The following is a 25,895-nucleotide window of genomic DNA, read 5'->3' on the forward strand; positions in this document are numbered from 1 at the left end:
TTTTGGCAGCCCAAGCTGACTAAGACAGATGTGGTAATTGCTAAAACTCTGAATAGTCTCTCTTTGAGGAGTAGTGAAGTTTTTTTGATTGTATAAGCAAAAGTGATATTATATTTGGTGATGCCTTTAAATTTTTTAGAAGCCTAGGGTTTGGGACAAAGGGTGTATTTTGATGTTGGATAGCCAGAGGGTAGACTGTGGAGGTATTTATCATTGTTTTCACTGCCTACAACCTTAACCCCTTTCTATATTTGAGGAATTTCCTATTAGTCTTAGTTACCAATAGTTATGTTCCATCATAAAATACCCAAAGGTCACATACTAATTCTCCCCCCTTTTGCTGTTAGGCCTTGGGCACATGACTTAGGTTTAACCCATCAGAAACACCTTCCAAGGATTGTGAATAGGAAGAGAGTAGTGATGCAAAGGAGCAGGATTAGTAGAGAATCTATTTTGATGGTGATAGGAGTGGTGGCAGAACTGATGTGTGTTTTCCAGGGGCACTGTAGTTGTGATTCCAGAGGTAAAACCTGGTGAGCTGATCACCTAACATTTGTGGGGCTTGGAGCAACAGTGCAAATGAAGGCCAACATACCATGTATCTAAATATTTAAAAGTTATGGGGCGCCTGGGTGGCTCAGCCGGTTAAGCGTCTGCCTTCGGCTCAGGTCATGATCTCGGGGTCCCGGGATCGAGCCCTGTGTTGGGCTCCCTTCCCCATGGAGAGTCTGCTTCTCCCTCTCTCTGTACCAACCCCCACCCCCCAGCCCCGCTCATGCTCTCTGTCTCCCTCTCAAATAAATAAATAAAATCTTTACCGACTGAGCCACCCAGGCATCCCAGTAAATAAAATCTTTTAAAAAAAACCAACTTTATTTTTATTTTTTTAAAAAGATTTTATTCCTTTATTTGACAGAGAGACAGCGAGAGGGGGAACACAAGCAGGGGGAGCAGCAGAGGGAGAGGGAGAAGCAGGCTTCCTGCGGAGCAGGGAGCCCGATGCGGGACTCGATCCCAGGACCCTGGGACCATGACCCGAGCCAAAGGCAGACGCTTAACAACTGAGCCACCCAGGCACCCCCAAAAATAAATATTTTAAAGTTATAGATCAAGCTAACACATTGTCAAATAAAAATATCTCTCTCTTACTGTCTTGAAAAATATGCATTTAGAGCAATTCAAAGGCCAGGTTCAAATTTAGAATTTTTGGACTACTTGGAGTTCTATGATGGAATGAAGTGGTAAAGGGAGAGCCAAGCTCCAGGGCTCTACTTGTACCCCTTCTCTTCCCACCCCCTCCTCTTCTACCCTCAGTTCCATCATGAACCATGAAGGGCCTCATGTGCCTGGTGTAGGCAGTCTGGCCCCATACATACAAGATCCTTCACTGTTCCCTGGAAATAGCTACCTCTTGGCAACCCTCCAGATGCAGGGAGTGATGCAGACCATTCTAGGAAGGATGGCTCTGAGGAAGAGGCCTGCACAGACTCTGGAAGCTGCTTGGGGCCACTTGGGCAGAGAGTTCTCGAGTTTTCGGTTCCTGAAATGTGCTCTAGAAGGAGAAGCACAAGTTCCAGGTGGGCATGTCCCCTTAGCCCTGTGCCCAGAGATGTGACTGGAGGAGAGCCGGAGCAGAGCCCCCTGAAACATGGAATGCAGGCCAGGGGCTCCAGCTGTCTGGACATAAGCGTGCTATTGGCATTTGGCTTCCCTTCTGGGGATGCTGCCTGGGGGGACATCTGGACTGTCCTGGATCTACTGCAAGATGTGGAAGAGGTTCCAGCTGCTCGGGCTCTCTTACTCCTCCATTTTCTACAATTTCCCAGGGTCTTTTTAACAAATTACTTTTCTGTTTAAATCAGCTAATGAGTTTTAGTGGCTTGCAAGTGAGAATCCTTATTAATACATTTGTCTATTTGCCTTTTCATGTGTGGAGGTGGGTAATGTAACCTTCATTAGAGGGTTTCATTCAGCTTCATGAGGCCCAAGACTGTATCTTGTCTTGTTCACTATCGTATCCCCGGCACCTAGAACAGTGCCTGGTAAGAATAAATGTTCTGGGTTCCAGTGATGTGGCATCACTTTAGACACAAGGATTTGCCAGGGTTAGGACCCTATATCATGGCAGCCCTGAGACTACTGGGGGCCCTACACTAACAGATATTCTGACATTTAGGGCTGCCATGCCAAGAGGAGCCATTTACATAGACTACAGGGAAAACGGTGTCCCTGGAGTTATACAATGTTGATGTCTTGCCTGACAAGCATGGTGTTCCTGACAGTGGTAAGATTTCCTGAGAGGAATGGTAACCTGATAGTAATGGGGGCCTTGACATTAATGGGGGTCCTGTCAGCAATGGGGACATCATTAGGTATTAGGATGTCCTGTCAGTCAGTTTTTGTGAATTGATGAAGGGCTTTTATTTATTTATTTTTTTAAAGATTTTATTTATTTATTTGACAGAGAGAGACACAGCGAGAGAGGGAACACAAGCAGGGGGAGTGGGAGAGGGAGAAGCAGGCTTCCCGCGGAGCAGGGAACCCGATGTGGAGCTCAATCCCAGGACCCTGGGATCATGACCTGAGCCGAAGGCAGATGCTTAACTGACTGAGCCACACAGGCGCCCCGAGGAAGGGCTTTTAAAATGTTGGGCCCCTGGTAGGAAGGGGTGGCTTCTTGGAGGAGATTTCTTGAAATAATGATCTGACAGGTATGAGATCACAAGGTGACTGAGGTTTTGATGGTGATGGTTCCAGATTTCCAGGGACTGTGACTCTGAGATCCAGAGCCCTGGGGGATCAGGTTGTCCTGGTAGGACAAGGTGGAAGCTGCTGGGGTTAAAGCCATCCCACTTTCACTGGGTTGGAGCCCAGGGCAGTTCATGTCTTCTGCCTCCCTACAGGACCCATGGAAGGCTAGAAGGTCCTAGGGATGGGAGAGGGGCAAAGAGGTCTGACTCCCTCATTTACTCTGATCCTTGGAGGTTTTCCCCTCGTTCTTGTTCTACTCCCCTGTCCTGCTTGATCCTAGGCCCTCAGGAGATGGACATGGCCCTCAGAAGCCGGTCCTTCAGGAGTCTTATCCCACCTCTGTGATCCCCAGATTCTCTGCTCTGTGGAGGTACCACCCACCCTCCCTGACTCTCAAGGCTGGCCCCACCCCTTCCAGAATCCTTGCCCACACGACCCCCTTGTCCTGCCCCTACTTTTCAGGATCCCAAGCCCTACCCCTCATTCCTCCTGTCCTTTTAACATCACCTGGTCCTGGCCTCTGATACTCCCCTGGGAATGGAGGTGAGGATGTGAGCATATCTGTGGCCTGATCTCCATCTCCACTGCTCCTCCTTGGGAATCCTGAGACTTGAATAGCCTTGGAGAGGGCGCCTGGGTGGCTCAGATGGTTAAGCGTCTGCCTTCGGCTCAGGTCATGATCCCAGGGTCCTGGGATCGAGTCCCGCATCGGGCTCTCTGCTCCTTGGGAGCCTGCTTCTCCCTCTGTCTCTCTCTCTCTGTCTCTCATGAATAAATAAATAAAAATCTTTAAAAAAAAAAATAGCCTTGGAGACCTGTGCCTATTTCCTCTCAGCAATGCCACTTACTAGTTTAGTGGACTTGGGAGCTCACCCTACCTCTCTGTGCCTCGATTTCCGCATCTATAAAATGGGACGAGTGACCTCCACCTCAGAGGGTTGTTAGAGGATGCAGTGCTATAATGCACATAAAGGACTCTGCTTGGAGCCTGGCACATGGTTAGCACCCCAGAGTTAGTGGCTTTTCCCTATTCCTTGAGAGCCACTTCCTCAGACCTGGTCCTGCTGGATTGTTTCCCATTTTTGTTTAGGAGATGGGTCAACTCACGAGGTGGTATGTGTGGTAACTTAGAGTACAGATTCTGGAGCCAAACTGCCCAGCTGGCATGCCCCCAGCTCTGCCACTTTACCGTCTGTCCAGCCTGGGCAAGTTACTTAATCTCTGCACCTCAGTTTCCTTAGCTGTAACGTACGAATGATACTAGTACTTAAAGCAGTGCCCAGCACTCGTGGTGAACTAGCTAGCGCCACACCGCTTGTCTTTCCATGGGGACAAGTCTCAGGAGCCACTGAGGAAGTCCTCTGCCCAGGAGGGCCGGCTTATTCTTACAGAGGGGGTCTTGAGGAAATTCCCCACTTGGGAGTCCTGCTCCGTCATGAGACTGTTATTTCCAAGATTTTTCTGGCTGTTTCTGAGTTTCCCGGAGGCCAGAGGAGGGGAGCGTGGGGGTGGGGGCTTACCGAGAAATCGAACACGAGCTGATGAAAATATGATCAAAACCGTATGGGGCTGGCTCTTACCAAACACTTACCCATGCAACAGAGGCAGTCCCAATGTCTTGAGAACTGGATGTGCTCCAGGTATGAGTTGGGCGGGGCATCGTGGGAAAGGGCCGTTTTCAGTTACATTTTTTATTAATCAGATGAGTTCTGGGGCTTGTTTTGTGCCAACCCCAGAGCGGAGCAGGGTTGGCAATGAAGACGAACAGGTCCAATCCCTTTCTCTGAGAACTCTATCAGTAGACAGGACAGGGAGTTTGTTGTCCATCCTGTAGATGGGAGCCGGGAGCTCTCTGAGCAGCGATGTCAGGTCCCTTTAGGGAGAGGTTGGCTGCTGGGGCCTTAGGCCTTCAGGGTAGGGAGTTTTCACTCAGCTGTTGGCCTTAAACCGGTAGCAGGCGCTGTGTGCCCTAGACAGGGTGTCTTCTCAGAGGCGGGCAGCAAGGCCCCTGCATTCTGGTTGGGGAGCCAGAAGTCCACACCCTCCCTTGGAGAAGGTGGCAGCCTCATCATTGTCAGGTAGGCAGGTCGGCCTCTGGCCTGCCAGAACTCAGGATAGCGACACACCCTTGTCAGTAAATCATAGTAAAACAGGGAGCAGGTGTGATTACATAAAGTCACAGTGCTGAGAATGTTTAAGTGGGTAGGGACAAGTCACAGATTGCTGGGCTAAGCCCTCATGTATGTGGCAGGGAGAGAAGAGGCTAGGACCCAGTGCCCAGGAGGGGTTGGTGGCTGGGGATGGGAAGGCACGGGCTGGAGAAGGGGTAGGGAGGGCTAAATGCCTGCTTTCTGTGGTACTCGGGTGTCCACCTCCTCAGACTTTCTTGAAATTCTTTATTCCCCAGGCCTCCAGGGTCTGGCCAGCGGCTGTTCGATCCAAGCCCCTTCACTAGCTCCTGAATTATTTTCTCTCTTCCTGAGTCTTAGTTCTTGCTTTGTCCCAGAGGGTGGTCCCTGAGGCCCCAAGAAGTAGGGACATTTCTGAAGGTGCATGACTTGGGGAGCCTGTGTGAATGCTGGGGGTTTAGCCTGAGACCCAAAGATTCATGAGTCAAATCTTTGGAGGGACTCTTAAAAATTAAGCACCTGTCCCCGTACACCTGACTGATGGGGAACTAAGGTTTTGGAGATGGGGAGTAAGGAAGAGACTTGCCTGGAGCGGCTCAGTGAAGTGCCGAAGCAGGGCTGAGGGCTGGGCACTGAGCTCAGGACTTGTTCCTGTAGCCCCCTCAGCGGTGTGGCAGGGAGGTAGCATCCAGGGCTTCTGTCATGGTAGCATCTTCCTCAGGGCTCCTGCCCTCGCTCCCCTACTCTGTCTGGGGTTTTCCCCCAAGAGTCCGAAGGGAGGTTTTCTGTCTTCCTCTGTGGCAGGCTGACTTCCACTTGGCTTCCCTGGGAACTGAGAAGGAGTTGAAGCAATGTGCCCCTCACGCCTGTGTTTGTCCTCTGCCTGCTGGGGCACCCTGGGCACTGGATCCCTGAGACACCTGTCTGTAGCTGGGCCCCCGGGGGCTCCATGGTTGGCTGCCTTAATGGATGAATTAATGGATGGATGAGTAGATGGGTGGAGGAGCAGATGGATGGATGGCAGTCTAATGGGTGCAGAGATGGCGAAATGGATGGGTGCACAGGGGCACGAGTCAGATGGCTCATTTCCTCCAGGCAGCAGGGCCACACTTCCCAGCTGTAACAGTTGTTCTTGCATCCCACCCACTCCTGGGGCTCTAGGAGATGGGATATCTGAGATTTTGAATACCTTACTTCTGGGAGCAGAGGGGAGAAGGAAGCTGCTATGCACTCAGCTCCGTGAGGAGGGGCTGGCATAACCCCCTCACCACTGCTCCCCTTCCCAGACTGCCCAGGCCTGGCTTTGTTATCAGATGAGGTATAGCTGGTAAATGATGACCCCCTCCCTTCCCAGGTAACAATGCTCAGTCCGCTGTCACAGCTGGCATCCAACCCCAGTGCCACAGTCTTGCAGCTCTCAGTGGGACAGGCCCTTAGAGGCCCAAGTGGGAGACCAGCAGCTTCCCCAGGGGACTTCCCAGGCGTGAGGAGTTCACTCCTTCCAGAGCAGCCCTGTGATATGCTGCAAGAGTCACAGCGCTTTCATCTCCCGAAGGGGAGACTCCTTCTCTGTAACTCCCTGATCTTAGTGTTGCCTTGGCCCAGGTGCCCACAGGGGCTGCAGGGCTGGTGGTGGGGTTCCTCCATGCTAAATCTCCCTAGCTCCCTGGCCGCTCCTCCTTCCACCCTCTGGGCCCTCTTCCATTCTGCCTTCTGGCTCCCAGGTCTACCTGTCAGTATCTCTGACAAGTGTGGCCCCAGGATTGCTCAGATGGGGCTGGACCTGGCCCAGCCTGACTGAGTGAGAGAGGAAGGCTAGCCTGAAGGTCACATTCTGTGTGGACAGATGGGCCCTCACCACTGGCTACTGAGCCTTTCCTCACATATGTACTCATTTTCTATTTTTTTAAAAAATATTTTTATTTATTTATTTGACAGAGAGAGAACACAAGCAGGGGGGTGGGGGAGGGAGAAGCAGGCTTCCCGCCGAGCGGGGAACCCGATGCGGGGCTCAATCCCAGGACCCCGGGATCATGACCTGAGCCGAAGGCAGCCGCTTAACCGACTGAGCCACCCAGGTGCCCCGCATCTTTGCATTTTTTAGTATCTTTTCCATGTCTCTGGTTGTATCTTCTCCTCATTCCTTTTATTTTTTTAAAGATTTTTTTTAAAAGATTTTATTTATTTATTTGACAGAGAGAGACAAAGTGAGAGAGGGAACACAAGCAGGGGGAGTGGGAGAGGGAGAAGCCGGCCTCCCATGCAGCAGGGAGCCCAATGTGGGACTCGATCCCAGGACCCCGGGATCATGACCTGAGCCGAAGGCAGACGCCCAACGACTGAGCCACCCAGGTGCCCTGTACTCATTTTCTAGACAAATATTTATTGAGTGACTACTTTGTGCCAGGCAATGAGACCACCAGGGAGACAGTGGAAACCAAAATAGATGTGATCCCTCTTGAGGAAGGCTGACAAACTATCAGTTATAACTCAGTGTGATGAGAGCTGCAAGGGGAGAGGGGCAAGGGCCCTGGGAGTTTGGGAGGGAGGGAGGCTACTTAATCTAGCCTTGAGTCAGGGGAGGCTTCCTGGAGGAAGAGTCATCAAGACCCAGATGGGAAGGCAGGTGAGCTGGTGAGAGAGAAGAGTGTTCCAGACAGAGGGAATGGCGGGGGTGGATGGGTACTTTCCCCGCTCCTGGCAATAGAGCTGGGTCTCTTCTTGCCCCCAGTCAGGAAAGCTGGTTCTTGACAACTCCCTTCCCCCTGGTGACACCTGATCCCTGAGACACCTGGATACCTTGCCTTGGAGAAGAAAGACTGGGAGGCATGAAAGAGTTTGGCTCAATCAGAGAACAGGCACAGGTTTGGTATTGTTGAACCGTGGAGAATGAGAGGGCTATGAGGAGACCAGGTGGGGCTCCGATCATGGGAACTGGTCCTGAGAACACAGGGCGTTAAGTAGGGGTCCATGAGGAGGTTGCTCAGGTTGCAGAGGGAAAATGAGATCTGCCATTCCATCTCCCCATTTCCTATTCTGGTCCTTCCGGACAGACAACAAAGAGCAGACAGACAGATCCGTGGGTACCAGTCGGGCTTTATTGGAAGCATTGTGGTCTGGGTGTAGAGAAGAAGCTGCACTCCTGCTACGCCACACTCACCCCTGCTCACACTCACACTCACACTCACACTCACACTCACACTCCAGGCCCCGTCCCGGCTGGGTCAGGTCTGGTGCAGAGTCGCTGGAGGCCTGGTCCTCCCTTCTGATCCTTGGTTCCCCAGGGCTGCAGTGAGTCACATCCCTTCACTCAGACACAGGGCTCCCTCCGGGGCTGTCAGGGGCTAACTACTGTGGCGTTTGTTCTAGGGGAGGAAGGAGAGGCAGGGTCATGGGTTAGGGTCTGGGGCAGGGGCTCTGAGGGAGGAGGCAGGGCTGGGGAGGGCCGGGCTTGCCTTTGCAGAGTTCTTCAGCAGTCTCCGGATGATGCGGTCCACCCAGGGCTGGTCTGGAGGTGCGCAGAGCTGGTGACCCCTCAGTGTGGTGAACCTGGAGTCAGAGGTCAGAGGTCAGAGAGAATGTAGCCCTGGAACCCAGCCTCCTGGCAGGCTCTTGGTGTGAGGGGCAGAGGCTGGGGACCACATCTGGGAACCCGTTTCAGGGGCTTCCTTGAAGAGGCTGGGCTTGGCAAGGAGAAGGCAGATAGGAAGGTGGGGTATCACCGGTGGCTGATGGGGGAGATGAGGCTACACGAGGTCCTCCCACAACTCACACAACAGCAGGCACTCTACAGCCGTCCTTGATGAGGAGGTGGCGAAAGGCTCTGACGATGTTCCCTGGGATGGGGCGCTGGGTTACAGACAGGCAGCAGTCTTCAGCGTCGTTGGCACCACCCAGAGCTGGGGTGCGGGTGGGAGAAAGAAGGTAGGTGTCAGGACACCCTGAGGAGGGGAGGCCACGGCCCTGTGGCCCTAAGTGGGATGAAGGACAAGTGTGTGTGTGTGTTTGGGGAGGGGGGCGTTAAACCTGTTAGTCAGCCGGTATGTTTGCTAAATATATTGAAGTACTTCTAAGCTGTTTGGTAAACAGCCGCTGCCCTGGTCACCCCAACCTCTCCCCTAGGACCTCTCAACTGCTGCATAAATGAAGAGTTGATGCTGTTCACAGCATGGGGTTGGGGAGGAGAGCCGAGGAGTGAGGGGTAGGGTAGTAGGAGACTGGGGTTAGAGAAGTTATGAATTGTTAAATATTTGGACTATTAGCCCTGTCTCAGCATCTCCCTTTTTCCCCACTGTAAACAAATGCATACTGTTCTCTCCCGTCTGGGAAACTGAGGCAGCAGGAAAGAGAGGCTGCAGAGAGAAGGCTAGCCATCGGCCCCGGGACACCCCAAGAGACTGACAAACATTGAATTCGGGGGCCCAGTCATACCCACACTCACAGGGCTCAGGGAACTCTCAGGCTCACCCAAACATGCAGACCTAACTCTGTGTCCCTCACATCCAGCGCCAGGGAGTCTGAGATTTAGACGCCCCTCCCCCATGCCCACCGTAAGCCTTCCCTCAGCCTTACCCGGGGAGGTCTGGAGAATCAGCAGGCTGAGGGCCAGCACTGCAGCTGCTTGCGATGCCATGGAGGGCGGACAGAGGCACACAGACCGTGAGACAGTGGGCGCGGGCCTGGGTCTCGGGAGGCTGAAACTCGCTGGCAGCGGGAGGGAGCGATGGGACGCGCACAGGCGGCCTTGCGGGCAGTGAGGGCTCAGGGAATGTGTGTGAAAGCCTGTGCGAAGCTGCAACTGCCTCTTATTTATGGCTCAGAACTTTCACTTTCCCTGCTCAGAAATTCCCCTCCGCTTCCATTCCGTGGAATCCCCTTTGTCCCCCTCTTTCTGACAGAACCTGACCCAGCCCCCCTTCTTCCTGCCTCAGTAGCTTCCCTGCTCTTCTGCTTTTTTTGGCTTCATCTCTGAGAATCTAAGCAGTCCGCACTCTGGCCAAGAGAAGGGACGTCGCCCTGTCAGCCAAAGATACAGGCTCTGCAGTCTCGCCTTCTTGGTGGCGTTTGCATCATGAACCATAGGGCTGGCTTTCAGAGGTGATGGTTAGGCTTGGGGCGTCAGAGTGAGGGGTTGCATCCTCTTCCCTAAGTTTATCCCTCATTTTCATTCTTGTCTCTGTGGTTCTTCTCTTCTCTCTGGTGCGGGTGGTGGTGAAGAAGTCTCTCTGGTCCTCTCAGAACAGTCACGAAGCCTGGGGTAACCTCCCTATGCTGCCCATTCGTTATCTGGGAACCAGTCCCTTCCTTGGGACAAGCGGAGTCGAAAGGGAATGTTCCTGGGGAAGAGGCCCGACACCCATCTCAGGCCTCTGGGATTCAACCTCTTGGCTCAGCCAGCGCTGCCCCTTTCTCTATTTGCCATGTTCGTACGTCCAACACCTGGGTCAGCAGAACAGCTGGAGGGAGGCTGGCCTGGAATAGCTCCCTTCGTCTTTCCCCTGCTCTCAATCCTGGGAACCAAGAGGGGATTTTTAAGGAGAGGGCTGGTCAGCTCATACTCAGACAATCCCCAAATTTCAAGGAATCGACAGATGGAGGAAGGGACAACTGATTTCCCATCCTTATGAGAAAGACCAGGACTCAAAAGGGAAATTAATATGTGGAACACCCTTTCAACCATCCCACCCAAGCTCTGGACCCTCTTTTGGATTGGGTGGTGTTTCTCTCATAAATTTCTGACTTATCTTTCTTTCCATCCATTAATAATAATAATAATAGTAATCATATTTCTTATCGTTTACTCTGTTAGACTCTGTATCAAGGACTCCACTTTACTAACTTTCCCAACAAAACTATGAAGTAATTTTTATTTATTTATTCATTTAATTAATTAATTAATTTATGAGAGAGCGTGAGAGAGAGAACATGAGTGGGGGAGAGGGACAGAGGGAGAAGCAGACTCCCTGCTCAGCAGGGAGCCCAATGTGAGATTTGATCCCAGGACCCTGGGATCATGACCTGAGCCGAAGGCAGACGCTTAACCGACTGAGCCACCCAGGCGCCCATAATTTTTATTATTAACATATTATTGTTTCTATTTTACACATAAAGAAAATGAGGTTCGGAGCCCAAGACCCTATGGCAAGTAAGTGTCTTGTACCTAGGTGTCTTTTGCTGTAAGGGTTACACTCTTTACCACTATCCCATGCTGCCTGTCTGCCAAGTGTCCATTGATCATAGAACAGTACAGATGAGTGAGACTCTACAGATAGAATGCCTTGCTTGGGATTCAAATTCCACCACTTGCTAGCTGTGTCACCATGTGCAAGTTACCCGATTCCTGTGTCTTAATACCCTTATTTATAAAGTAGGAATGGTACTAGATCTACTTCTTAGGATTAAGTGAGATAATCCGAGTAAAGTCCTTAGTTTAGAGGCTGGCACATAATAAACACTCATCAAATATTGACCATTGTTATTGTTCTATCCTTTCATTCAGATATATGTCAGTTCATCTATCAATCCATTTTTCATTGATCTATGCATCCTCCTGCTTCTGGTGGTTCTGATTATTCCCTGTTGTCCCAACCTCATCCATGCTCCCACTCTTCTGTACCCTGCTCTGTTTTCCGGAAGGCTGACCTCTCTAGACTGAATTACTCAGGATCCTTGCCCTCCAGCTTCTGTTTGAGTTTGGTCCATAGGAGGCAGCAGCAGGAGATCAGTGGGTGATAGGAGAGAGAGGTTAAGTCCCCAGATCCTTCATCTTGCTGCAGTCCTGGAAATGAATAGTTTTCTTTTTGGTAGTTGTTTTCAAAGACAGTTCTTCAGACAGCAGCAGCATCAGCATCACCTGGGAGCTTGTCAGTTTATTGATATTGGTGCCCTCACCCAGGAACTGTCTTAGCTCAGCACCTGGGAGTGATGTTAATAGTCTGTTGGGTTGGTTACTGGAAGTGTAGACTCAACAGTGGCCTTTGATCAATGAGGTTGAGATGTTAGAACCTCACTGACATATTGTAGAACAATGCTTTTGAAACTTTGATGCGCATGTGATTGACATGGGAGTCTTGTTAAACTCTAGATTCTGATTCACTAAGTCTGGGGGGAAACCCAAGATGTTGCATTTCTAACAAACTTCTAAGTGATGCTGATGCTGCTGGTTCTCAGACTATATGAGGAGCAAAGTAGAGGAAGGAGTGCAAAGTTGAGAGAGATGGGAATGTTGGAGTGTACCTGTGATGTGCAACCACTAACTGTACACCTCTGAAGGGGCCCAAAAGATGCTTCCTTCTCCAAGGCAACAAGAAAAGTATTAATGAGGGGAACGGTAGCTTCTTTGAGAAGCACTGTAGAGGCTTCTTTAGGAGGCAAGAGATGGGGATAGGAGATGCCTTCTTGGGACTGGGCAATCAAGGGGGATAATGGAATCCATGAGTGGTAGAGATCAGATATTGGCACCTAACCATGAGCAATAAGGTAAATGAGATTACTATATAAACTGTAGGGACAAGTGGTAATTTATGTGCTTTGCCCACAGGGATCTGCAGTGTTATCTAATTGATCATAGTGTTCCTAGCAATGAAATAGATGGACAGCTTACTGATGTGCTACTTGACCTGTGCAAGTGGAAACATCTAGCCCTGGTGGGCAGAAATTTGATGCAAATTGTATTGTATAGTCTTTTACCCAGTTCCTCTACTTAAGTCATTTTCCTAGACTCAAAGTCCTTTGGTCCGGTGGGAGGTGGGAGGGTGTGAGTCTCTTTCATGGGCGGATTCTAGAAATCTTTCTCCCAGTTAGCGGTTTTCCTAGTGCATCTCCAACAGCAACTGCATCACCTAAGAACTTGCCAGAAATGCAAATTATTGGGCTCTGCCCCAGCTTCGCTGGATCAGAAACTCTGCAAGTGGTCCAGCAATCTGTACCTTAACAAGCCTTTCTTGTGATTCTGATGTATGCTGAAATTTGAGAATGACTACTCCAAGCCTTCTCTACAGAGAGATCTGTAGCCATTTGCGAGGTTGAGTCTGAATGTGGAACAGGATGTACTCAGACCTTTGGGGTGTTATTAGCTACAGTCTGTCTTATGTTAATACTAGACTTGGGGACCCAAAATCCCACTGTGGTCCACCAGTCAGAGTAAGGCTTAATAGAGGTCAAGTGACAGAAGGACCTTGATCCAGATCCATCTCACAGTGGGTCTGTAATACCTGTTCACTGGTTATTTCTCTAGGTTCAGAATGTATAGTGGGAATAGGTATACTTAGTCATTATCCAAATCTTCACACTGGTTCCTTGACCATGGAGTAAGGAAAATTATGGTAGGAAGGGCCAAGTGGAACTGTGCTTGCCCTACCACATTCCCTGCTACAACAGGAAACATAAAATTAATGCTACATTCCTAGAGAAATTGCATAGATTAGAGCACCTTCAAAGACTTAAAAGATGTCATAGCCCTTGGCACTGGGCAATCTTATTTCAAGGGGAATAATGGAACCCGTGAGGGCTAATAATCTAGCACATGCCTTTTTTCCATATCAGTCAATTAAAGACCATTGAAATCGGTTTCTTTTTTCTTTTTCTTTCTTTCTTTTCTTTTCTTTTTTTTTTTTTTTTGATAGAGTGTGAGTGTACAGAGTCAGGAGAATGAGGTGGGGAGGGACAGAGGGAAAATAGAGAGAGAATCTCAAGCAGGCTCCATACCAAATGTGGAACCCCATTTGGGGATTGATCTCATGACCCTGAGATCATGACCTGAGCTAAAATCAAGAGTCAGATGCTTAGCTTACTGAGCCACCCAGGTGCCCCAGAAATCAGTTTCTTTTCTATTGGAATGACAGGTATACACTGTCACTGTCTTACCACAGGGATATATCAATGTTCCTGCTCTTTGTCATAAGATAATCTTGACATCCCACAGAATATCAACTGACGACATTATGCTTACTGCCTCTGGTGCACAAGAAATAGTAATCACACTCCTAAAGCCAATATTATACTATATGTTAACTAACTAGAATTTAAATTAAAATTTGAAGAAAAAAAGAGCAATCACCCTAAATGCCTTAGTAAGACCCATATATGCCAGAGAGAGAGAGAGAGAGAGAAAGAAATCCTACAAATATCCAGGACCCTGCCACATAGGTAAAATTTTTAGGCCATTGTGGGTGGAAAGAAGCTGAAAAATAGTGGTCTGTGGTGTGTTGCACCTTCACCATGAAGAAAGAGACACGATGCTTAAAGGAAGTTTGGATTTTGGAGGCAACATATACCATATTTAGGTGTACTGTGCAAAGTACTTATTGGCTATGACGTGAAGCTGTGGTTTTGAATGAGGCCCAGAGCGAGGAAGGGCTGGGCAGCAAGTCCAGTTTCCAGGAAAGTTGCCCTGCTCCTTGGGTGTTATGGCTCATAAATCCAATGAACTTCAGCTTTTCTGTGGCAGAAGAGGTTACTATAGGAACCCCATTGGGAGAATTACACCTTAGGGTGTTGGAGTAAGGCCACACTTCTTCTGCTAACAAGTATTTTCTTTTCTTTTCTTTTCTTTTTTTTTAAGATTTTATTTATTTATTCATAAGAGACAGAGAGAGAGGCAGAGGGAGAAGCAGGCTCCCAAGGAGCAGGGAGCCCGATGCGGGACTCGATCCCAGGACCCTGGGATCATGACCTGAGTCGAAGGCAGACGCTTAACGACTGAGCCACCCAGGCGCCCCTAACAAGTATTTTCTATTTGAAAAGCAGCTCCTGATTTGCCACTGGGCCCTGATCTAAAACTCAGACTCTAGTTCACCCAGTGACAATGTGGCCCAAGGGTGTTACCTATAGCAAATGATATAGTTGGATGTGCAGAACAGCATTCCATTGTTAAATGGTCATTGTACATATGAGTTCAGGCCTTAGAAGTTTCAGAAGGCATGAGTAAAAGCGTGGGCAGGGGGCTCAGATTCCTATTTGTATTGTTTCTTCTTCTGATCACATTCACACCTCCATGGAGAAGTTTTCTACAGTTAACAGAGGGAGAAAATGCATGGTCTTGATTTTTAGATGGATCGCTAAGGTAGACTGGCCCTGAACGACGGTGGTGAAGGGCAGTCCTTTCAGTGGGCAGAATTTCAGGCAGTACATTGAATGTCAATGTTGCCGGGAAGGAGAGACGGCCTGAGGTTTGGAGGTGGACTAATTCACCTGCAGCGGCTGCCTACAACAACCCTGCCCTCACCTTTGTAAATGGTTCCTTCACATTTTTTCCCATTAAACCTTTTTGGACATGACATTTATTTCCCACCAAGATCCTGAATGATATAAGAGTATAGTGCAAAGTGGCATAGAAGTTTCAATTAAATTTTAATACTCTCTGCCTGGAATGCCTGTTGGGAAAGATCCCAAGAATCAACAGGCAAGAATGAAATAATGAAATAATAATAAACAAGGATTTGTAACACATTCATTAAATAAATATTTATTGAAGGCCCCCTATGTTCCAGACACTGTTCTTGGCACTGGGATACAGCAGTAAATAGACATTTCTGCTCTTGCAGATGTCTTCTTTTTTTTTTGGTAAATATTTTATTTATTTATTTGACAGAGAAAGACACAGTGAGAGAGGGAACACAAGCAGGGGAAGTTGGAGAGGGAGAAGCAGGCTCTCCGCTGAGCAAGGAGCCCGATGTAGGGCTCGATCTCGGGACCCTGGGATCATGATCTGAGCCGAAGGCAGATGCTTAACAACTGAGCCACCCTGGTGCCCCTCTTGCAGAGTTCTTAATCTAATGAAGGAGACAGGCAATAAACAAACAAGAAAAATATATAGTATTTCAGATGACAGTAAGTGCTATGAAGAAAAATCAAGAAGGCCAGAGGGATAGGGAGCAATGGGGAGGGTGGCCAGGGAAAACTTAACTGATAACATTTGAGAAGAAAGCTTGTGTGAAGAAAGTGAGGGAGAGAGCCATGCAGAGATCTGGGGAAGATGTTCCAGGTAAAGAAAATAACAAGTGCGAAGATTGTGAGATGAGAGTGTGTTTGAGGAATAGAAAGGAGGCCAATGTTTGGGAGGGAAGTGAGCAAAGAATAGCATGGTAGGAGATAGAGTCAGATAATAACAGGGGCCAAATGGTGTAAGGCTTTGTAGGCCATCGTAGGGTTTCTGTTTTACTGTGAGTGAGATGGGGAACCATTGGAGGGTTGATAGAGGTGTGACATGATCTGACTTGTTTTAAAGACTCCTCTGGCTGTTGGATGGAGAAGAGACCAAAGTAATACAAGAAGGGAAGCACAGAGACCAGGTCAGAAGCTCCTGCAATAATTGAGGGGGGACATGATGTTACTGGGAGTTGGTGAGAAGTGGTTAGATTCTGGAAATATTTTGAAGGTAAAGTTATGGGCTTTGCTGAGGGGTTTGGCATAGGATGTGAGAGAAAGAAGAGACAAGAATACTGCAATATTTTTGGCTTGAGCAATGTGATGGATGGGGTTGTATTTATCAAGATGTGGATGACTGCAGAGGAGTGGGTTTGTGGGAAGATCAGAGGCCTCTTTTGACTTGTTAAGATAAAGCTGCATTTTGGACATATAAGTGGAGATGTTAAGTGGGTGTTCGTATATGAGTCTGAAGACCAGGGGAGAGATTTTATTTTATTTTATTTTATTTTATTTTTTTATTTTTTTAAAGATTTTATTTATTTATTTGAGAGAGAAAGAATGAGAGAGAGCAAGCACATGAGACGGGGGAGGGTCAGAGGGAGAAGCAGACTCCCTGCTGAGCAGGGAGCCCGATGCGGGACTCGATCCCGGGACTCCAGGATCCTGACCTGAGCCGAAGGCAGTCGCTTAACCAACTGAGCCACCCAGGCGCCCCCAGGGGAGAGATTTTAGCTGAAGATACAAATTTGGGAGCATATGGATGGTCTATAAGGCCGTAAGACATTGAGATCTCCAAGGGAGTGAGTATAGGTAGAAGAGGTTCATGTTCTAAGCCCTGAAACTCCCCAACATTGACAGATCAGGGATATGGAGAGGAATCAGGGAAGGAGGAGAGCTGTCAGGGTGTTATGATGGTACCCAGTATCATGGCTAAAAGGGAAAGGACACGGGGCCCAAGGGTGGAAGGTTTAAAGCACCCACTCCCTAACCTTTGGTTTAGATGATCCAATGGGGGTGAAAGTGGGAGATTGGATGCCAAGGAGGTGGGTTTGAAACAGTTTCTGACCACACACACAGAACCGTAAGTAGGCTACATGCTTCACCTAGTTCACTCTCTTCCCAGCCAAGTCGTCTTTGCGGGGTTCCTGGTTCAGTGTGAGGCCTGGACCAGTCACCTTACAGCTCAGGGCAGCCCATTCCAGCCTAGACCCACATTCCTCCAAGGAGCCCACACAGTCTTCATGGCGTCCTGGTCTGACCAGAATCCATGTTCCAGGAGCAGAGATCTTGGATGGTGGGCACCTTAGCTATTGGGGCAGGGGAGGTAGCAGCTGGGCCTGGGAAGTCAACCAAATCCTTGGTAGGGGTGAGAGTACAGGGGAGTGAATGACTGTGGGGAGAGGACCTCTATTAGGTGCTTAGTGTTTGTTGAATGGATGAATGCGTGTGTCCCAGGCTTTGTTCCTGGAGGGGTGTGTGTGTGTGTGGGTGTGTGTGTGGGGGGTGTGGGTGTGGGTGTGTGTTAGTGGTGTATGAGGCTGTGTGTCACTCCTCCCAGGCCTGCAGAGGGCGCCCCAGTCTGGGAAGGGAGGCTCCGGAGCAGGGCGGAGCTCCGGTGGAGGGGTGAGGGGAAGCTGTGGCTGGCCGGGGGTCCTGTAGCAGCGGCTGGTGGAGGCCCTGACTCGGCGGGCCCCGCAGAGGCTGAGGAGGGCGTTGGGCCCAAAGTCATTGGGCCTGGGACGGCCTCTGGTGCTCTCCCCGCTCCAGGCACCCGCAGGCCCCGAGGCCGAGGGTCCTAGCCCGCCCCAGGGTCCGGGGAGCGGGCCGGACGCGCGGAGGGGAGACTCGGCTGTAGGTGGGACCGCACCCCCGAGGACGTGGGGTCCTCGTGAGTCTCGGCTGTTCCCCAGGAGGCCGTTACCCCAGGCTTAGCACAACAGCATTCCCCCCAGATCCCCGCCACTCAGGCCCTGAACCCGCCAGGTACGCGGCGGGCTGGCGGAGACGCGTGCGCTGGCGAAGGCCCGTGTCTGGCTACGAATGGTTCTCTCTCCCACTGCCACTCCAACCTACCCCGAGTCCGAGCACCCAACGTGGAAGACTGGACGTAATGTTTGCCTTAAAGGCTAAAGGAAGTTCACATCACCTCCGGCACTTCCTTCACAGAGTAACCTGCACCCGATCGATTCCTTACGCCGCACAATTACGGTGCCAACTCTAAGAAAAGGTTTCTTTATTCAGCGGGGGCTTATTGAGAGCCTAACTGTGCCGGGCGCGAAGCTCCGCGAGAGGATGAAGGGCTTTAACAGGGACACGAGCAGAAAAGGAGTTTGTCCTGCTTGTCAGTGGACACAGGAAAACGCTAAGCCTCTGGCCTATCATGAGACACATTTGAGCACAAATAATAAAAATAATTTTAAAAATTGATCCCAGAAAGATGAAGGAAATGACAATAGAAAATTAAACCCATAAGCCTGCTGTTAGCCTTTAGCCGACTGAGGACCGCGGCGACGATGCTGCCCCCTGGTGGCGAAACGGGGCAATGACGCTATCACAGCCAAGTGGAGTTTCACGTGGTGATGGTGATGGTGGCTCCTGGGATTCTGAACCGAAATTGGCTCTGGCTGCCCAGGTGACCAAAAGTGGAGTTTGGCTATTTTAATATTAGATTGACATTTATTATTCCCACAATCCATAGCTCTAAATGAAAAGTCTTCAAGAACAGGGCATCAGAGTTTGCGTGGGATGTTTTGATTTGCCACCCACTGAGAAAGGGATGTCTTGAAGAAAACAGTCTTCAGCTTCTTGGCATAGCTAACACATTCTCTGTAGGGGAACTGTAGACACCAATAGAAGAATTACAAATATAGGTGTTAGAAAACGAGGCTTGGCAACTTCAGCATTTATAAAAATGGCAATTCAGGGGCTCCTGGGTGGTTCAGTCGTTAAGTGTCTGCCTTCAGCTCAGGTCATGATCTCAGGGTCCTGGGATCGAGCCCCACATCGAGATCCCTGCTCCGCGGGAAGCCTGCTTCTCCCTCTCCCACTCCCCCTGCTTGTGTTGCCTCTCTCGCTTTGTCTCTCTCTGCCAAATAAATAAATAAAATCTTAAAAAAAATAAAAAATAAAAACGGCAATTCACTGGTCAAGACTGATGCCAAAGGACAGAAGCATTGATGACTTTAACAAAACAGCGTAGCATCATTTTGTCCCAAAATACAGGGAAAAATAGCAGCTGGAGGTGGGAAAGAAAGAGAACTTCACAAGAGAGACCAGTGAAGCTGAAGACATTTTCACAGGTAAATGATTAAAGCTAGGAAACAAATTGATTTTGAGCTTCATAAATAGCAGGTATAGACCCAGTCCCTCTGACCTTCCTGTGCCAAAATGCAAGGCAGAAGATGCCAACTGTGTCAGTGGTACTGTGCTGTTAGCCCCATATTGTTCCATTTTTGATTTTAATTGTTTTTAAAGATTTCATTTATTTCAGAGAGAGAGAGAATGCACAAGCAGCAGGGAGGGGCAGAGGGAGAAGGAGAAGCAGACACCCTGCTGAGCAGAGAACCCCATGTGGGGCTCGATCCCAGGACCCCGGGATCATGACCTGGGCTGAAGGCAGACGCTTAACGACTGAGCCACCCAGGTGCCTCATTTTTAATTTTTAAAAGGAATACATCAAAAGGAAGAACCTAACTGTCATTGGTGATCATGTCCCTCTAAAGGCTGGATTGATGAGTCAAGAATGAAGTAGTGGTTAGCCAAAGTGTGGCCCAGGTATCGTGTGTGTGTGGGGGGGGGAGGGTGTTAAGACATCTGGCTGCTTAGTTTGGAATTAGTTCATACAACTGAGGTTGTTAAGATGTTTTTATTAGCTGTAATTCTGGGAGATCTTACTAGCTCTGTCCATCCCTTTTATCAAACGGGTGCTTAAAGGATTCACAAACAAGGAGGACCATGGGAAGCAGGAGGCTTCCGATTCTGAGGGCAGCAGACAAGAAGGCGCTGGCCCACCATTTCATAAGTGTGTGTGTGTTATTTCATGGAAGAGAAAATGACAAAATTATTTAAAAACATGGTATTAGTAATTTTCTGGATGGCCCTGAGGATGACTTATTCTTAGCAGATAATATTGACCCAGTTTTAAAGCAATGAAATGTCTTAGTGCTTCAGTGTAAAGGAAAATTGGATTCCAGGGATTACAGTGAGTTTTCATGATGGGGGGGTGATGATTTTGTAAATTTTGAGGATGATTGATCTTTAGAATTTGTTTTCTTCTTTTCTTTTACATTTCTAGTAGAAGTCATTAATTGTCTTCTTGTTGAACATTGGTATACTAGTATTCATAAAATATTTATTTTTACATATGCATGAGTGAGGCATTGGAAGTCCTTCAAATTTATAATTTTATTGTATGCTTTATACCTGTTTTTATGGAAATATTTCCTGTCTAAGCAGCATCTTTGGAAAGTTACCTTTATGTCCTCTCTCATTTGGGCCTTTATACACATACACACACCAAAAACATTTACTATAGTTTTAGTTGGGGCTCAGGAAGAAGTAAAAATAAATGCATGTGTTTAATTTGCCATCTTTACCCTGAACTCCTACTAGTCTTTGAATTTATTAAGATTTTATTTATTTTTTGACAGAGAGAGGGACAGCGAGAGAGGGAACACAAGCAGGGGGAGTGGGAGAGGGAGGAGCAGGCTTCCCACTGAGCAGGGGGCCTGATGCGGGGCTCGATGTGGGGCTCGATCCCAGGACCCTGGGATCATGACCTGAGTCGAAGGCAGACGCTTAACGACTGAGCCACCCAGGCGCCCCTAGTCTTTGAATTTAATTGTGTCGATCTTTTCTTTTATGGTTTTACATCTTAAGAAGTTCTTTTCTATGTCAAGGTGATAAACATACTCATTTACGGTTTCTTCTATTCCATATATTTTAAACATTAGGTCTTTCATTGACCTCAAATGATGAAACATTTGAAGGATACTGAAGCTGTGATAATGGCAAGATAGAAGTATTTTTTAAAGATATTATTTATTTATTCATTAGAGAGAGTGCGTGAGCAAAAGGGGGAGGGAGAGGAACAAGCAGATTCCACACTAAGCACAGAGCCCGATCTCAGGACCCTGAGATGGTGCTCGAACTCAGGACCCTGAGATCATGATCTGAGCCAAACCAAGAGTCAGAATCTTCACCGACTGAACCACCCAGGCGCCCTGCAAGATAGAGGTATTTTAAAAATGGAAGAGAAGTTAGAACTTAGAAAAAAAACCCTAAAGGCTGAGTGATAAAGGAAAAGTAAGCGAAGTGCACTACTTTGCTATGCAGCGAACAATTACATGGTCATTACAATGTAAACACTGATCATGATCTAAATATAGTGGTATGACTGTATTTAGAGGATAGGGTGACAGAAGAGGAAGGTTGGTAAGAGAGTTAAATCTCCACTTTTTATTATTTATTTATTAGAAAATATTTTATTTATTTATTTGAGAGAGAGAGAGAGCACAAGCAGGGGGTGGGTGTGGGGAGGAGCAGAGGGAGAGGGACAAGCAGGCTCTCTGCTGAGCAGGGAACCCGACACGGGGCCCGATCCCAGGACCCTGAGATCATGACCTGAGCTGAAGGCAGCTGCTTAACTGAGCCGCCCAGGTGCCCCAAATCTCCACTTTTTATAATAGGAAGCCAATTGGCAATGTTTAAAACCGATAAACCAAGAAACAGAAGAATGAACAAAATATTTAGATGTATGGCACCAACTCCTAGAAGAAGTTGCTTAAGAGTTAAAATTTGCAGGAAATGGTTTTCAGAATAAGTCATTTGGTACTTTTCGATATTTTTAAAAACCATGAGTATGTATTATTTGATTTTTTAAAAATTATGCATCTTACAGAAAAAAGAAAGAACAGGATAACATTGTCAAAGATGAAGGCAGACAAGGAGAGTGGTCGCTCATTTTCTGATGGAATAAAGACTATACTGCACGCCTGCTCAGGGCAGGGTTTGAGGCACATACGAGGCAGGCGATGTGGCAGGATAATTTAGCAAAATATGAAGTTTTGTTTGTTCTGCCTATGTGTTTCCTTTCTCTCTCTGGAGCAAACAAGAGTTTTGGCAGGGCTGAGAACAGAGGCATCCCGATGTCAAAGGCCCTTCTGCCTTTGTAAAAGTCCAAAGCAAACCTGGAAAGAGGTTATGTCCTGGAGGGGCTGGGAGGAAGGATTTTGAAGAGAGGTCTTTATGACTGGGCGGGGATTGGTGTGCAGGTCCAGCAATGGGCTCTGATGTAGCAAGTGGCAGCACCTGAGTCCATGGCTCTGGGGGTGTCTGGGGAAGCCAGGTTCAAACCCAGAGGCTCTCACAGCTGAATTTCCATGTCTCAAATATGGCCCAGAGCTAAGAGTTTGAGAGTCCAGCACCTGAAGAGCCAACCGACTTGTACTACAGGGCCCTTAGCATTCACTGGTAAGACTAATGTCCAGAGATGGGATGGTGTGGGGGTGGGGGTGGAGGGGCAGGTAGGAAGACTCCTTTGTGCCTTGGTGTTTTTCTGACCTTTTGCACAGCCCTTGGTAGGGGGGGATCTCAAGACTGCCAGATGAATTCCTCACTAGCACTCCAGTGCAGGGGCTCGGAGTAGGATTAAGGTCCTTGGAAGCACATTTTAAAATGCAGGCATTCTTGGGCGCCTGGGTGGCTCAGTTGGTTAAACGACTGCCTTCAGCTCAGGTCATGATCCCAGAGTCCTGGGATCGAGTCCCGCATCGGGCTCCCTGCTCTGCGGGGAGCCTGCTTCTCCCTCTTCCACTCCCCCTGCTTGTGTTCCCTCTCTCGCTGTGTCTCTCTCTGTCAAATAAATAAAATCTTAAAAAAAAAAAATGCAGGCATTCTTGCACATCTGAGTTTGCAGACTACGATCACACCTGCTGCACAAGGATAGCCAGGGAGAGCCCCTGTTTTCACCAGTTGCAGGAGGAGCAGAGAGCAAGTATTTTAATGACTTTATGATAAGTAGTAAATGATGTGGTGTGCTCAGGCTCCCACTGAAGGAAAAGATGGTGGGGCAGTCACTTCTAGCTTCTTGCTCCTCACCCAGGATCTATTTTCTTCTTTCTCACATGGCCTGGCCCCCCTGATGGTCGTCCCTCTCCCTATATAGGGGTGAAGGAGAGAGTAAGAGGATCTCTGCTCTGGGGAGGAAGAGGTAGAGGAGAGCCAGGCAAGAGTCTTTTTTGGAGGGCGCCTGGGTGGCTCAGTCGTTAAGTGTCTGCCTTCGGCTCAGGTCATGATCCCAGGGTCCTGGGATCGAGTCCCACATTGGGCTCCCTGCTCGGCAGGGAGCTTCTCCCTGCTTCTCCCTCTCCCACTCCCCCTGCTTGTGTTCCTGCTCTCGCTATCTCTCTCTCTGTCAAATGAATAAATAAAATCTTTAAAAAAAAAAAAGAGTCTTTTTTGGAGAAGACACTGATTTACATCTGAATTCTGGGGTTCTGAATACCTGCCAGAGGTTAAAGGGGCTTGGTCTCCAGAGGTTAAAGGGGTTAAAGTACCCTAGGGGAGAAAAGAAGGGAAGGGGAGGAGGCTCTCCCAACTGGAAGGAAGCTGAGGGAGTCAAGAAGCCCAGATTGGAATAAAGACTCACACAGCCCTATTAAACAAAGAGGTACCCAACTTCTCTGATTAGGGCAGAAGGGAATCCTCTTGGATGTTTGGGAAGGGATCCCAGGGCTGGAACTGTGCTATAGGGTAGGTTTAGTAGAACTTGAGTTTGCCTGTGTTACAGGTCTCCCTTCCAAAGAAGGACTTGGGAGTTCACATTCAGAAGGTCCCCAGGGAAAGTAGAGGCAGTCCCAGGCAGAGCTAGGAAAAGATCTGGAGGCCACTCCTGGAGTGAGAGAATGCTGAATACAATCAGGAAAGGGCTCTCTTCAGGGTCTCAGAGGCCCGCAGAGCCTTTGGGGATGTGTGCTGTGGGTCCACCATCTCTCACTGACAGGGATTTCTCAGAGACCAGGGGCCGCCCAGGTCCCTTCTACTGCCAAGGTAGCTGGGGTGGGGGGAGGGGTGGGCAAAGAAACTCTTGGAGTAGGTGAGAAAATAGAATTTGCCAGGTTCAGTTCTTGGCTGGGACCCCAGATTGTGTGACCCCACCCTGTAGTGACCCTGGCTTCCCCATGGACACAAACACACAGGAACAGATATTTGGGTGGGAGGCTGGAACAGGTTTTTATTGTTAGGTAGAAATCATATTAACGAGAAAGCCGTGGGTGCAGTGGGAGCAGGGTCAGGTCCAGAGGGTCTTGGGTGACCTTTCCTCAGAGGGGACAGTCCTGCTGCCTCCTCTCATGCTTCCTGGGAGACTATCCCTCCTCTGCCTCTCTGGGCCTGGCCTGGTGTGGGCAACTCAGCCATGCGGGGTAGGGCTGGGAATACAGAGGGGATGGTTGAAGCAGGAGAAGGGGTGAGGCAAGGCCAGCATGAGGTGGTTGCTCTGGGGCCCCCGGGGCCCCTGAGTCCACGCTTTCTCCCAGCCCACTTCTTGCTCCTTGGATCAGGGCTCCAAACCCTGGTGAGGCTGGTGGGGGCCTCCTGGGCTCCAGGCTGGTCACTGGGCTATGGGCCCTTTTGGGGCCTGTGGCTGTTCAGTCCTGGGAGGGTAGAAGAGGGGAGGGCTTGAGGGGCTGAGCGAGGCTCCCCTTTGCTTCCCTTCCCTCGCCCCCCGTCCCTTTAGCTTCCTCACCTCTTACAGCCTTTGGAGCCCTTTCCCTTCTTGCCAGACTTGGGAGCCCCTTTGTCCTTCTTACAGCCCTGGACTTGTTTCTGTGGGGCCGGTGGCTGGTCCAGACGCTGCATCAGCTGCTGCACCCAGGTCTCTTTAGGGTCTGCACACAGCTCTGGTTGAGAGCGCTTCCGAGGTGAGAACCTGGGGGTTGGGCATTAGCAAGCCTGTCCTAGTCTTGCCCACCAGGCCCGCCCCACTCAGCTGCACCCACCTTCTTGCACTTACTCACAGGATGGCCGGGATGGGGCAGCCCAAGCTTGGCTCCTGCTTCCGGTAGCTGCGGACAACCCGGGTGGGAATCTTCCTTAGGCTGTACTTGAGGCAACAGTCCTGTGCCCCTCCGTCACTGCCTGCAGGGTGGGGTTTACAGGGAGCCGGGGCTTCTTGTAGGCTCCCACCCAGGCCTCCCCTTATCCCCATCCTCAGCCACTCCCTCCTTGGTACCTTGGGTCCAGGGGATGCAGAAGGCCAGGACCAGGACAAGGAGGCTCAGAGCCAGTGACTGAGCCATGGCTGGGGTAGCGGATGAGTGTGAGGCCAGAGCGGTGGGCGAAGTGGAGAGCTGCAAGTTGGGGGTCCGTGTGTCGGCTAGGACTGGACTGTTGCCTATTTATGCAGGCAGACACTTTCACTTCCTCCATCCCCAGTCACTCTGTCCAGGCAAGAATAGGGATCTCCCTCCTTTTCCTTCCTGAAAGGCAGATCCTGTCCTGGCACCCAGCCTCACTAGTATGCGGAAACAAAAACTTCACACGGCTCATCAGGCTCATCAGGGTCCCAAGCCGCCTGAGTCTTTCTCCTCAATATCAGTTGAATCTGTCAGGCCCTCTTTTTTATTTTATTTTATTTATTTTTTAATTTTTTTAATTAATTAATTTTTTTTAGAAGATTTTATTTATTTGACAGAGAGAGACACAGCGAGAGAGGGAACACAAGCAAGGGGAGTGGGAGAAGGAGAAGCAGGCTTCCCACTGAGCAGGGAGCCCGATGCGGGGCTCTATCCCAGGACCCTGGGATCATGACCTGAGCCGAAGGCAGACGCTTAACGACTGAGCCACCCAGGCGCCCCTTATTTTATT

General features: G+C 49.3%; 2 protein-coding genes across 2 annotated transcripts; both read right to left on the reverse strand.

Annotated features, from left to right (window-relative positions):
* Positions 1-7,956: 7,956 nt before the first annotated feature.
* On the reverse strand, positions 7,957-10,293 carry CCL19 (C-C motif chemokine ligand 19). The gene is made up of 4 exons (XM_045881976.3): positions 9,453-10,293; positions 8,653-8,779; positions 8,336-8,429; positions 7,957-8,245 (listed from the first exon to the last, which is right to left on the reverse strand). The coding sequence occupies exons 1-4, from the start codon at positions 9,511-9,513 to the stop codon at positions 8,225-8,227; spliced, it is 303 nt and encodes a 100-aa protein (XP_045737932.1). The 5' UTR covers positions 9,514-10,293; the 3' UTR covers positions 7,957-8,224.
* A 13,942-nt stretch (positions 10,294-24,235) lies between these two features.
* Positions 24,236-25,427, reverse strand: CCL21 (C-C motif chemokine ligand 21). The gene is made up of 4 exons (XM_045881978.3): positions 25,261-25,427; positions 25,046-25,166; positions 24,775-24,957; positions 24,236-24,682 (listed from the first exon to the last, which is right to left on the reverse strand). Exons 1-4 carry the CDS (start codon positions 25,325-25,327, stop codon positions 24,640-24,642), a joined length of 414 nt encoding a protein of 137 aa, XP_045737934.1. The 5' UTR covers positions 25,328-25,427; the 3' UTR covers positions 24,236-24,639.
* Positions 25,428-25,895: the final 468 nt, after the last annotated feature.

Source organism: Mirounga angustirostris, unplaced genomic scaffold (assembly GCF_029215605.1).
Source record: "Mirounga angustirostris isolate CCGP_5_RB_7025 unplaced genomic scaffold, mMirAng1.0.hap1 SCAF_15, whole genome shotgun sequence".
NCBI lineage: Eukaryota > Metazoa > Chordata > Mammalia > Carnivora > Phocidae > Mirounga > Mirounga angustirostris.